Source organism: Coccidioides posadasii, chromosome 1, assembly GCF_018416015.2.
Source record: "Coccidioides posadasii str. Silveira chromosome 1, complete sequence".
Taxonomy (NCBI): Eukaryota; Fungi; Ascomycota; class Eurotiomycetes; order Onygenales; family Onygenaceae; genus Coccidioides; species Coccidioides posadasii.
Window position 1 is genome coordinate 6862294 of NC_089407.1, and position 10558 is coordinate 6872851.

Below are 10558 nucleotides of genomic sequence, written 5' to 3' on the forward strand. Positions count from 1 at the left end.
CATCAGGTAACTCAATTGACCGTCACAAGTTATTCAGTACTCAAATACCCCGCATTTTTTTCTCTCGGCCACGCCGCTGACCTTTCTAGCAGGTAGACGCCGAAGATTGCACGGTACATCTCTCCCGTGAAGATGGAAAGCAACAAAATCCCTTTAGCTGGGAATAACATCCATATGTGGTCAAGGTATCTCAAGTAAATCATCTTGTGCATGAGCCGGTGTCCTATCTTCATCTCGCTCAGTCGTGGACTTGTACCCAACTCTCCATTCTGATCCTGCCTCCATTTTGTGAGAAGCGGACAGGCATGGAGAGCGATACACCTCCTAGCGAGCGGGCTCTGTCGATTGGTCTGAAATTATACGGTTTGAACTTGATCTGGATAATACCAGCGAAAGGATCATGCTTTCCCCCCTCCTCAACTCCCCATGAACCCTGTGTGGCCTTCTAACCCAATATAGTCCTCCATAATGTCTACTGTCACTGAAACCGTTACCCTGCCCGCCCATCTTGCCAACAAGACCGAATTGGTTGGACACACCCCCACTGTTAATAGCAAGGAAGCGGGTGATCGTGCTCTCTTGGACGAATTTGCTGGGAAATGGGATAGTTTTAAGTTTGGTCCCATTCGTGAGAGCCAGGTCTCTCGTGCCATGACCAGGCGATACTTCAAGGACCTGGACACTTACGCTGAGAGTGACATCGTCATTGTCGGCGCCGGTTCCTGCGGCCTTAGCACTGCCTATGTCCTCGCCAAGGCGCGTCCTGACCTGAAAATTGCCATCATTGAAGCTGCCGTCTCTCCTGGTAAGTCGAAACTGGAAAGAGTAAAGCATATACCAAAGCTTTTGGATCAGCCGACTGACGGTATGCTGTAGGCGGTGGTGCATGGCTCGGCGGTCAGCTCTTCTCCGCCATGGTCCTCCGCAAACCTGCGGACAAATTCCTCGACGAAATCGGCGTCCCTTACGAAGAGGAGCCTTCCAACCCGCATGTTGTCGTGATCAAACACGCCTCGCTCTTCACCTCCACCTTGCTCTCTAAGGTTCTTGCATTCCCCAACATCAAGCTCTTCAACGCCACCTGCGTTGAGGACCTTATCACCCGCCCAGAACCGGCCGGTGGCCTGCGCATCGCCGGTGTGGTGACCAACTGGACCCTCGTGGCTGAACACCATGACGATCACTCCTGCATGGACCCCAACACCATCAATACACCTCTCGTCATCAGCACCACCGGCCACGATGGTCCTTTTGGCGCCTTCTGTGCCAAGCGTCTCGTCTCGATGAACGCCATCGAGAAATTGGGCGGTATGCGTGGCTTGGATATGAACTCTGCTGAAGAGGCTATTGTCAAGAATACCCGTGAAGTCACCAAGGGTTTGATCATCGGTGGAATGGAACTTAGTGAGATTGACGGATGGCACCGCATGGGCCCTATCTTCTCTGCCATGATGCTCAGCGGCGTTAAGGCTGCAGAGGTTGCTCTGGAGGTCTTTGAGCAGCGCAAGAAAGAATGTGCGGCTTAAAGTATCTCTGGACACCACGCGGCTTTGCTACCATGGGTGCATATAGTCTTTGTTGCCTCAGACTTAGTTGACAAAACCGAAAGATCTATTACTATCATGTACCTACTTCGAAAGCATAAGCTCCAACCGTAACTGGACACTCGCTTGCAGCCGTAAGAATCGTAAACTATCCCACTTCGCTAATCGTAAAATTACATGTCAAAAACGGTTTGCACCCTAACAGACCCCAAAACGCCCTCAAATCAGGCAGGGATTAAGAAAATACATAAAACCATGCGGCCTTAAACACGAGATGGCTTCCCCAGCTGCCCCAAATCCTCCTCTATATCCAACCCCATCCCCAATGCCAGTCTTTTCGCGTTTCTAATCTCCCACTCAAACTCCCTCAACGCCCTCAGCTCACTACTCACGAACAATCCTCCAATCAAGCCGTCAATGACACCAGCTGCAAAACTCAGTGTGCTCATGAGACATAGTATAAACGACACGAACGCACGCGGAGACCACCAAACCCCGATTAGGCAACACATGGACACACCAAGAGAGGCGAGAAAATGGCCGAGGCGTGCACGTCGCTGAAATCGCTCTCGAAGGTTGTAGATGTGTATCATTTTTATTATCTCGTCGTACATATCGGAGGTGCATGTGGATGGGGTAGGAGGCTTGGGGAGCGTTGTGGCGATAGTGACCGTCGTTACTGTGTTCGAAGGTGCATGAGAATGGGGAGATTCTTGCTTCTGGATGGGAAGAAATGACGCGTTTTCTTCTTGCCAAGATGTTTCACCACTTGATACGTTGCGTGAGATTACGGCTTCAACGGCAAAATGATCACTGAGGGAGCAGTGGAGAGTCGGATGGCGTTCCGTCATACTGACGCGGGCAGATTCAATGGTCCATTTCCAATCGGAACGTTGTTGTACTGATGACTGAGTTGGACTCGAGGAAGAAGGCTGCAAAGTCGGTCCACCGTTTCCGACGAATATGTAGTCGAGGCGTTTCCCTAGAGGGTCGGGTAGTCTCCCATCCACTTCGATGTGTCCTTCTTTCTCTAGCCGTTTCTGTTGTCCTTTGTTCCAGCGCCACGTATTAAAGAGGCCATCACATGTAACACCATTCTCACTCAGGTTATACTCTGCTGAAGGGACTGGCCTCTTTCGCGCCATTTCGACTGCGTCGATCGCCGCACCCAGGGAAGAATCGGGGTGCAGGTATCGCCAAACATCTTGCACAGGTGCATGCGTAGTGATTAGCCGATGAGCCAGTGAGAGAGGAAGCATATTAAAGTCCCCTAGCCCAATAACGAGATGACCTTTCTCTGCGGCTCCACGCATCAGCTTTGCCATCTCCCATGCCTGCGCTGTTCGATGACAGATGTATGAATCGTGCGGCTCCCTTTCGTACGGCGCGTGCAAATGCGTGCAGAATACAGCTGCAATATCACTTGGCCCAGGTCCGATCCGTATTCTTGCACAGGCAACCCCCTTGCCGACGAACCAGTCGCCGCGGAAGAAAGCGGTTGGTCGGCCGTTCAGGGGGTAGCCAAACATGCTACTCTCTTCGATGGGCCATTTTGAGAGAATTGCAAGCCCTCCCCCAAATATTCCGCTGAAATAGAACTTTCCGTATGGAAGAATGTGTCTTGTCTCCTTGCGGATGTTATTGTAGTCCTGTTGTGTCCAGCATTCCTGCAGCCCGACGATCTCAGGCGGGGGTTCGAGGCTGGCTAGCCGTTTTCCAATCTCTAGAAGACGTTCCCGGCGATACTTGGAGATGAATTTGAGGCCCCAGCAGTTGAGAGTTAGGATATTGATCTTCCGCGGGAGGTCATCGCTGTGATGCGAGGAGAACATTGGAACGCCGCGGGGAGAGAGTGGTGGTGACGGAGGAGAGGAACGGGCGTAAATTACAAGCAAAAAAGGCAATCTATTAAAAGATCTATTCGCTCAGATACACACGACAACACGCGGGAACGAATAAACAGCGCGGGTCTCCGACGATCGTCTCGCCGTCGCCTGGTCGCCCGGAGGGAAAAGCGTGAATACTGCCCTCAGTCACCGCCTGGGATTGAGCCCGCTGATTGGCCGGCGGCGCGCTGTGAACTTTCCGCCGCGATGCAGTGCGCTCGACGCAGCAGCAGCAGCTTCACCGCGAACTGGATGCCGCCTGCCACCGTCACGCCAGGGTTTCTCGGGCGCCTGAACACGGCACTGCAGCCATGAGCGACAACACCCATCCCGCTAAAAGGCGGCGCCTCGACCGCCGTGGCTCCCACTCCCAAGACTCCTCCTCCGACGAGCTGGGTGCCAACTCGGATGTCGAACGGCGAAGAGCGAGCTGGCTCAAGCAAGTGAGAACAACGTACCAGTCACCCAGACCGTACAAAACTACGCCTCGCCAAACTACGAATAGCGATTCTGAGAGCCCGGATGAGTTGGCGGTCGATCACCACCATACATATTGGCGAAGGCAGAGCGCGATGCGTCGCAGCATCCTCTCGACGCCCCGGGAAAGTAGCCGATCAGAAAGACATCGTACGGAGGATGCAGACGATGATGATGACGATGAAGGGGAGGAAAGTAGCGAAGACACATCTGAAGACGAGAACAGGGCAAAGGAGAAGGCCGAGAGGCCTGTGCGTGTGCGGACACCTACCCCTCCGCCTCCGCCTCCGCCACCTAAACCAGAAAGATTGAACTATAAACAGAAGTTGGTCTTGAAGGGCCACCAGAGAGGGGTTTCGGCGGTTCAATTTTCGCCTGATGGATCGATGATTGCCAGCTGCTGTAAGTACCTCCGGCTTAGTCCACCTTTTATTGGAGCGATCGGTCTAACGAGGGAGCCAGCTGCGGATGGTACCATACGCGTTTGGAACTCTTCCACGGGCAAGCTCATACACACGTTCGAAGGTCATCTTGGTGGGATATCAACCTTATGCTGGAGCCCAGACGGGACCTTCATCGCCTCCGGCTCCGACGACAAGTCCATCCGACTATGGAATGTTTTGACGGTACAGGCTTTTCTCTACTCTCTGACTTCTAGCCGGCTTCGATACTGACGCTCCTCACTCACCCAGGGAAAACAACACCCAACGCCTTTCCTAGGTCATCACAATTACATATACTCCATCGCTTTCTCCCCGAAAGGCAACATGCTCGTCAGTGGTTCTTACGACGAAGCCGTGTTCCTCTGGGATGTTCGCTCCGCCCGTGTCATGCGATCCCTCCCCGCTCACTCGGATCCAGTTGCAGGCATCGATTTTATCCGTGACGGCACATTAATAGCCTCCTGCGCTAGCGACGGGCTAATCCGAATATGGGACTCCGCAACGGGACAGTGTTTACGAACTCTAGTACACGAAGATAATCCGCCGGTTATGGGTGTGAAATTCTCTCCGAATGGGAAATACGTCCTTGCGTGGACTTTGGATGGATGTATCCGGTTGTGGAACTATGTCGAAGGTCGGTGCATAAAAACCTACCAGGGACATAAAAATGAGAAGTACAGTATATCTGGTGGGTTTGGGACGTATAATGCGCCGGGTGGGCCGCCTACTGCTTTTGTATTTAGTGGGAGTGAAGACGGCGCGGTGGTGTGTTGGGATGTCGTCAGCAAAAAGATACTCCAAAGGCTCGAGGGTCATAGAGACGTTGTTCTAGGTGCAGATGCATGCTGCGTCGGGGGAAAGCGGCTAATCGTCAGCTGCGGCATGGATATGACTATTCGACTCTGGGAAGAGGAGGAGATTGTTGAACAGGATCAAGAGGGCCAGAGCATCAAAGCAGACTTTGAGCCTCGAGAGGAGTCTGACAATGCGGCAGCGTCAGAGGTGGACGCTGATGGCGACACGCCTATGACTTGAAGTGTATGGGAATTTCAATCTGTTCGACCTTTTTGCCTTCTCTCTCTTTCTCTGGCAGATAGCGTTTATTATCGTGACGATGATGGTGGGGTTTGGGTTCGGGGCATGACTCATGACTAACGGTCGAATATAGACTTGTGCCATCTAATAATTAATAGTATGCTTAAGGAGCACACTGCGCCTTTGGAGTAATCGGGCGAGCGGCGTTTTAAAGCCTTCTAAGGCTCGGTTGGCTTCTTAGTTCCGTGAATCATACTTCGTAGTATTTCATTTCGTCCAAAAAAAAAAAAAAAAGAAAAGAAAAGAAAAGAAAAAAAAAGAAGGCTTCGAAGTTTGGAAGCCGAAGTATCAAAAGGGCAACCCTACTAAACAGAAACGACAGCAACGAACGGCATCTTGAGCTGGGTGCAGGAGAATCGAAAGGCATAGTAGCCATAAACTTAGTTACAAGAAAAGATCAATCGTATCAACACAACATTTATTTGTAAACCTCCTAAAAGATTTTTTCTTTTGGTGGAAAATCGAACTGCTTAGGCGCCTGCGTAAGCCTTTCCAACAGCATTGAGCTGGTTGCCGGAAACTAATGTGTCGGCCATGAAGTAAGAATAGCGGGCGACGCCAGGGTTGGAATCAAGCCATGGAAGCACCTCGTTGAGGAAATTGATCTGTGCCTGGTCATCCCCAAGGCCCTGGAACTCGGTAATCCAGACCTGTTCGATTCCATGGCTCTTGGCGAGCTCGATGGCCTTGGTGATGTGCTGCTTGAACCCTTCGATCTCGTTGGCTGGGCTATACCAGTGAACGGCGAGGAAATCAACTGCGCAGCTGCCAGCACAGCCGTTGAGGAACGATTCCATCCAGGTGAGACCCATATTTCCGCCACCGTTGGTCACACCAGGTGACCCAAGTTCGACTTTGCCGGCGAGGGGCGTGAGAAGATTTTTGAATGCGTCGACGGCGGATTCAGGTGACATGGATGCCTGATCACCGTGATCGGGCTCGTTAAAACCAAGGATGCTCTTGCAGCCAGACGAGAGGACAGATGAAGAGTCCCAGCTACTGAAGAGCTTGGGGCCCCAGAGCATGGGGACATAATCTGGAGCAGCACTACTGCCAGGGGAGCTTCCCCAGTTGTAGCTCCAAGAGTCGGCTGCCGTACCCTTGAAAGGCCTGAGAGCATCGGGATTGTTGTAGGCGAGACCACGCTTTCCCTCGGCGGAACGGGTTTGATGAAGTGGTGCAGCGACGACAGCGCTGGCCAACAAGGTAGTGAGGAAAGGAATGTTGAAGGACACCATATTTGCAGAAAGGAAGGTAATGAAAGATTGCTTCGTCTGCTCTGAGACCGAGTCAAGTGCACGTAGCGAAGAATACAACTCGACCAGAATCAACCTGGGAGGATAAAATGGAACAGCGAGTTCAAGAAAGTTGGATTTCAAGGAATGAACAGCCCGAAGAAGATGCAGTATAGAATGCTGCGCCTCCCAGAAGCTTAAACCAAAAGGAATGGAATCAATAGACGACAGAAAGGAAGGAAAGAGAAGAAGGAGCGAGAGGGTCAAGACAGCGAAGCAATCGATTTTCCAAGGAACAAAAAAGCATGAGAGAAAGGTGGGCAGACCAGCCCGTATATATACATATGTGCAACACGGCATCTTTCCGAGCGAACCTGACGGGGAGGCTGTACTCCGTAGGAGTGGGGAGATGGACTGTTCGAAGACCGCTCTGGTCTTTGAGACTTGAGCCTAATCCCAGCCCGAAGCAGTGGTTCCCGGAAAGGTGGAGAATGCAGTACCGGGGGCGGTTAGTCCGAGAAGTCCAAGGTAGCTCCATCAGCCAGAGGAGGAAACTGTCCGATGGACCGCCAAGATACCCAGACTTAGTTACATATGTAACACCCTCTATTCGTAACTACCGACAGCAAACGGGCCTACTTCAAAAAGCCTTGTTTTAGATGAAACAAGCAAGCAAAAACCAACATATCAGGATGGGCTTGGCCTGCAATGACCAACTAGGGCGTGAAAAAAAAAAAGGGGGGGGGGGCGGTAACTGAGCGGTGTTGATTCCCCGTTGCGTCAAATTGCAGGCTTTTTTTACTCCGTACCTGGGCGACAAAAAACCATGGAAAGACCTTGCGTGTCCCAATGGTTGCGTAACAAGCGGCCACTGGCCACTGGCCAGTTGGCAGCCTGGTTGCCCTCAAAATTCACAAATCAGTGATTCCAGGTCTCGTTTTCCTCCTCGGTTCCTGAACTCAAAAAAGGGCCGCCTGGCTGTCATTGGCCCGTCCGCTCAGGACGAAGGTGATTGGGCAGACGGGTGAGGTGAACCTGAGGAACTGGGGGCCACGGGCACCACCAGTAACCGTGGGCGTGGGCGTGGGCGTGGGCATGGCAGATAGGACGGGTGAGGGGCTGCAGTCAGCGTGAGGCTGCATGAGGCGGCTGTTGGGCTCGAAGGAAAACGGTGCATGAAGCACAACGATGCATCTTTACCCTGCTTTTTGTCTTGGACGATCAGGTCGATGATGATGGTGGTGGTGTCTGTGACGCGGCGATCGGCCGGCTGGAAATTGGCGTGTTTCTCTGATCGCGCTAACCAAGAAAGGTTTGAATCGCTGCAAAAGTGGACTTAGGGCTGAGCTAAGCCGCATCCGGTGTGCTTAGGTAATGGGCAGCTGAAGCTCCAACCAGACTCGGCCAAAACACTCGGAGAGAGACGGCGACGTCTGGCAGCGCTGTTCTGGCCGGCCGAGGAGGTGGAGCCGTGGGCCTCGACGGGCCCTGAAATGGTGAAACACCCCGGCACTGGCTCCGAGTTCGTGGCCAGGTCGTTTGTTTGGCGGTCTACAGAGTAGTCGCGGGAGTCTTCAGGAGGCGGGCTCTCGAAGCGGCTCCGTGCGGTGGAGATCGCCCAGTCGGTTCCTATTTTGCAGCCCCGAGTGGCCTTTTTGAACTACGGAGTACTCCGTATTCCGTACAGAATTTTGCGATCCATTTTTCCTATTCCTACGGCGAAACGACAGCTGCCCGATCGACACTGGTGCTCTCAAGGACCCACATGCGTATCGTTGTTGCTTTGTGGCAAGGAAACCATACACCGGCTGCGATTGGAGACTTTCTGAGCTAGTCCAGGACGCTCGCAGCATTGTCTACCACCTATGCTGAGATACATGGTTTTGTTGCTTTTAGCTAGGAATATGTGTATCGATAGGTGCTCCGTATGGAGTACACCTTCGGATGTTGGACTTGCCGAAGAGTTCTCGAAACGTCGTTCGATCGAAAGAAATCACCAAACCCGACACGGTCACGTTCCCCCAGCGCTTTTCTTCCTCCCTTCCAACACCTTCATCACATCGCTCGCGCTATCCTTGTTCCCTTTCCTCTTTTTCGGTCCTCGCTTTCTTTTATTTCCCCCGTCACGCTCCTCCCAGACCTCTTCGTCTTCCTCATCCCCGAATCTGCTCTCCCCGAATCCCATGTCGAGATCCATAGCATCTTCCCTCTCGCGCCGTCTCGCTTCCTCCAAAAACTTCTTTCGTCGTAATATAACCTGCTCGTCTGCTTCTTCCTCTTCCTCAGTACCTTCGGGGGCAGGGGAGTTGCGCCGAATCGCCGCTGCACGTTTGAGGGCAGCGAGAATCGTAGGGTCTGAGGATAGTGGACTGGTGGATGTTGTTTCAGGTATTTCAGTCGTAGTACCAGTAGCAAAGTAATTTCGAGAAGCAGACGGTTTAGTTGGGCCTTCGTTCTGCTGTTCTGTCTCTCGCGGGGCTTTATCCTTCAAAGGCTGCTCTGCTTCTGTCTCCCCCTCGCTTGCCGAGGATGAGTCGTCATCGCCGATATCCGCAAGAGGGTTATAATCCGCTCCAATCCCCTCAAAAATATCGCCGTCGTCATCGTTCTCTTCAACAGCGTTGGCGCGTGCAAGAACTTCTGCTGGGACATCCATGCCCAGCGGCTTTGCGTCCTTATCCACTACCAACAAGTCACCCTTATTCCCATCAGGTTTATCCAACCACCGCACTTTTCTTTTGGCTTTTCCCTCTGAGTCGGTAACGAGCAAAATTTCCTTCCGCCGGCCATTCTCGTCGGTTTCGATCCACCGCTTTTTCTGATCACTTGTTCCAATCTTCTTAAACTTCGCTCCAAGTGATAACGCTGGAGGTTCTTGTGCTAACGAAATTGGTGTGCCGGCAGCCCGACTAGCTTTCAACTGCTTCAGAATTTCATCCCTCGTCATTTTCCGTGGCGGCGGGGCCATAGTGCCTTTCTTCACCTTCTCTTCTTTCTTTGCAGCCTGCACAACATCCTTTTCCTTCTCTTCGAGGACTCGTTCAAACTCATCGTCCGCTCCGGCTCCATCGTCCTCGTGAGTCTCGTCTGGGGCAGCCGCGGCAAGCACATCAACATCCTCACCCGCCTTCACTCTTTGCAACAATTTCCAGTCTAGGCCTTTGACCCGATGTGTACTACTAGAATCACCGCCAAGCCCTATTTCCCCTCTCAACTTCTCAAACGTAGCTTGATCAATCTGCCCTAGCTTCACCATATCCTCCAGCGCCTTCACTCTCTTCGCGCGGGAATCACGATCTGCTGCATCCTCATCTCCTTCCTCGGCCTGTCGCCGCAGCAGAGTGCGATCTACGTAGCCACCGGAGTATCGCGTGCCTTTTGGCGCAGAGGACTTGAATTTCTTCGCTGGTGGCGGCTGGCTTTCCCGTCGGAATTCGGCGAGTTGGCGGGCAAAGTTCGCGCTGGTAACGGCGCGGCTGAATAATGCTTAAGTTAGCGCCGTCTGGCGGGTACGACCCGAAGCAAAATGAAACAAAGTGAATGTGAGGGACATACGGCGTCATGGGAATGCTCGAACGCATCCTCGACCCAAGCACTGCGGCCTTGGGCGTACTTCCGCTGGTATCTCCATCCTTGTCACGCCGCGGCGATAATTTATTCGCCGAGGACGGTGGCGGGTTATCAAATAATAGCCGCCTAAACTGTTCGTTATTCATGGCCTTGGGTCAGCTTGAGCGTGGTTTTAGCAAAGCACATCGCATGCCAACAAGCCGTCGAGCTTCCCATTAGGTCCACTACGGAGTAGGTCCGACCTCAATCGAAACCGGTTCGGAACAACAAAATCCCGTCTTTACATCATGGATATCTGCCTCGCTTTT

The 10558-nt window shown here is 52.6% G+C and overlaps 5 protein-coding genes across 5 annotated transcripts; 2 read left to right on the forward strand and 3 right to left on the reverse strand.

Annotated features, from left to right (window-relative positions):
• Positions 1-468: 468 nt before the first annotated feature.
• THI4 (thiamine metabolism- protein) lies at positions 469-1526 on the forward strand (the record flags this gene model as incomplete). Its single annotated transcript, XM_003065986.2, has 2 exons — positions 469-805; positions 877-1526. The coding sequence occupies 2 exons, from the start codon at positions 469-471 to the stop codon at positions 1524-1526; spliced, it is 987 nt and encodes a 328-aa protein (XP_003066032.2).
• A 264-nt stretch (positions 1527-1790) lies between these two features.
• ISC1_1 (phospholipase C type enzyme) lies at positions 1791-3376 on the reverse strand (the record flags this gene model as incomplete). Its single annotated transcript, XM_003065987.2, has 1 exon — positions 1791-3376. The coding sequence occupies one exon, from the start codon at positions 3374-3376 to the stop codon at positions 1808-1810; it is 1569 nt and encodes a 522-aa protein (XP_003066033.1). The 3' UTR covers positions 1791-1807.
• Positions 3377-3741: 365 nt separating this feature from the next.
• SWD3 (WD domain protein) lies at positions 3742-5385 on the forward strand (the record flags this gene model as incomplete). The annotated part of the gene is made up of 3 exons (XM_066123716.1): positions 3742-4309; positions 4370-4533; positions 4600-5385. 3 exons carry the CDS (start codon positions 3742-3744, stop codon positions 5383-5385), a joined length of 1518 nt encoding a protein of 505 aa, XP_065979791.1.
• Positions 5386-5677: 292 nt separating this feature from the next.
• Positions 5678-6978, reverse strand: D8B26_002048 (uncharacterized protein). Its single transcript, XM_003065989.2, has one exon. The coding sequence runs from the start codon at positions 6681-6683 to the stop codon at positions 5916-5918; it is 768 nt and encodes a 255-aa protein (XP_003066035.1). The 5' UTR covers positions 6684-6978; the 3' UTR covers positions 5678-5915.
• Positions 6979-8138: 1160 nt separating this feature from the next.
• On the reverse strand, positions 8139-10442 carry D8B26_002049 (uncharacterized protein). Its single transcript, XM_003065990.2, has 2 exons — positions 10236-10442; positions 8139-10156 (listed from the first exon to the last, which is right to left on the reverse strand). Exons 1-2 carry the CDS (start codon positions 10394-10396, stop codon positions 8692-8694), a joined length of 1626 nt encoding a protein of 541 aa, XP_003066036.2. The 5' UTR covers positions 10397-10442; the 3' UTR covers positions 8139-8691.
• Between the last annotated feature and the right edge of the window lie 116 nt (positions 10443-10558).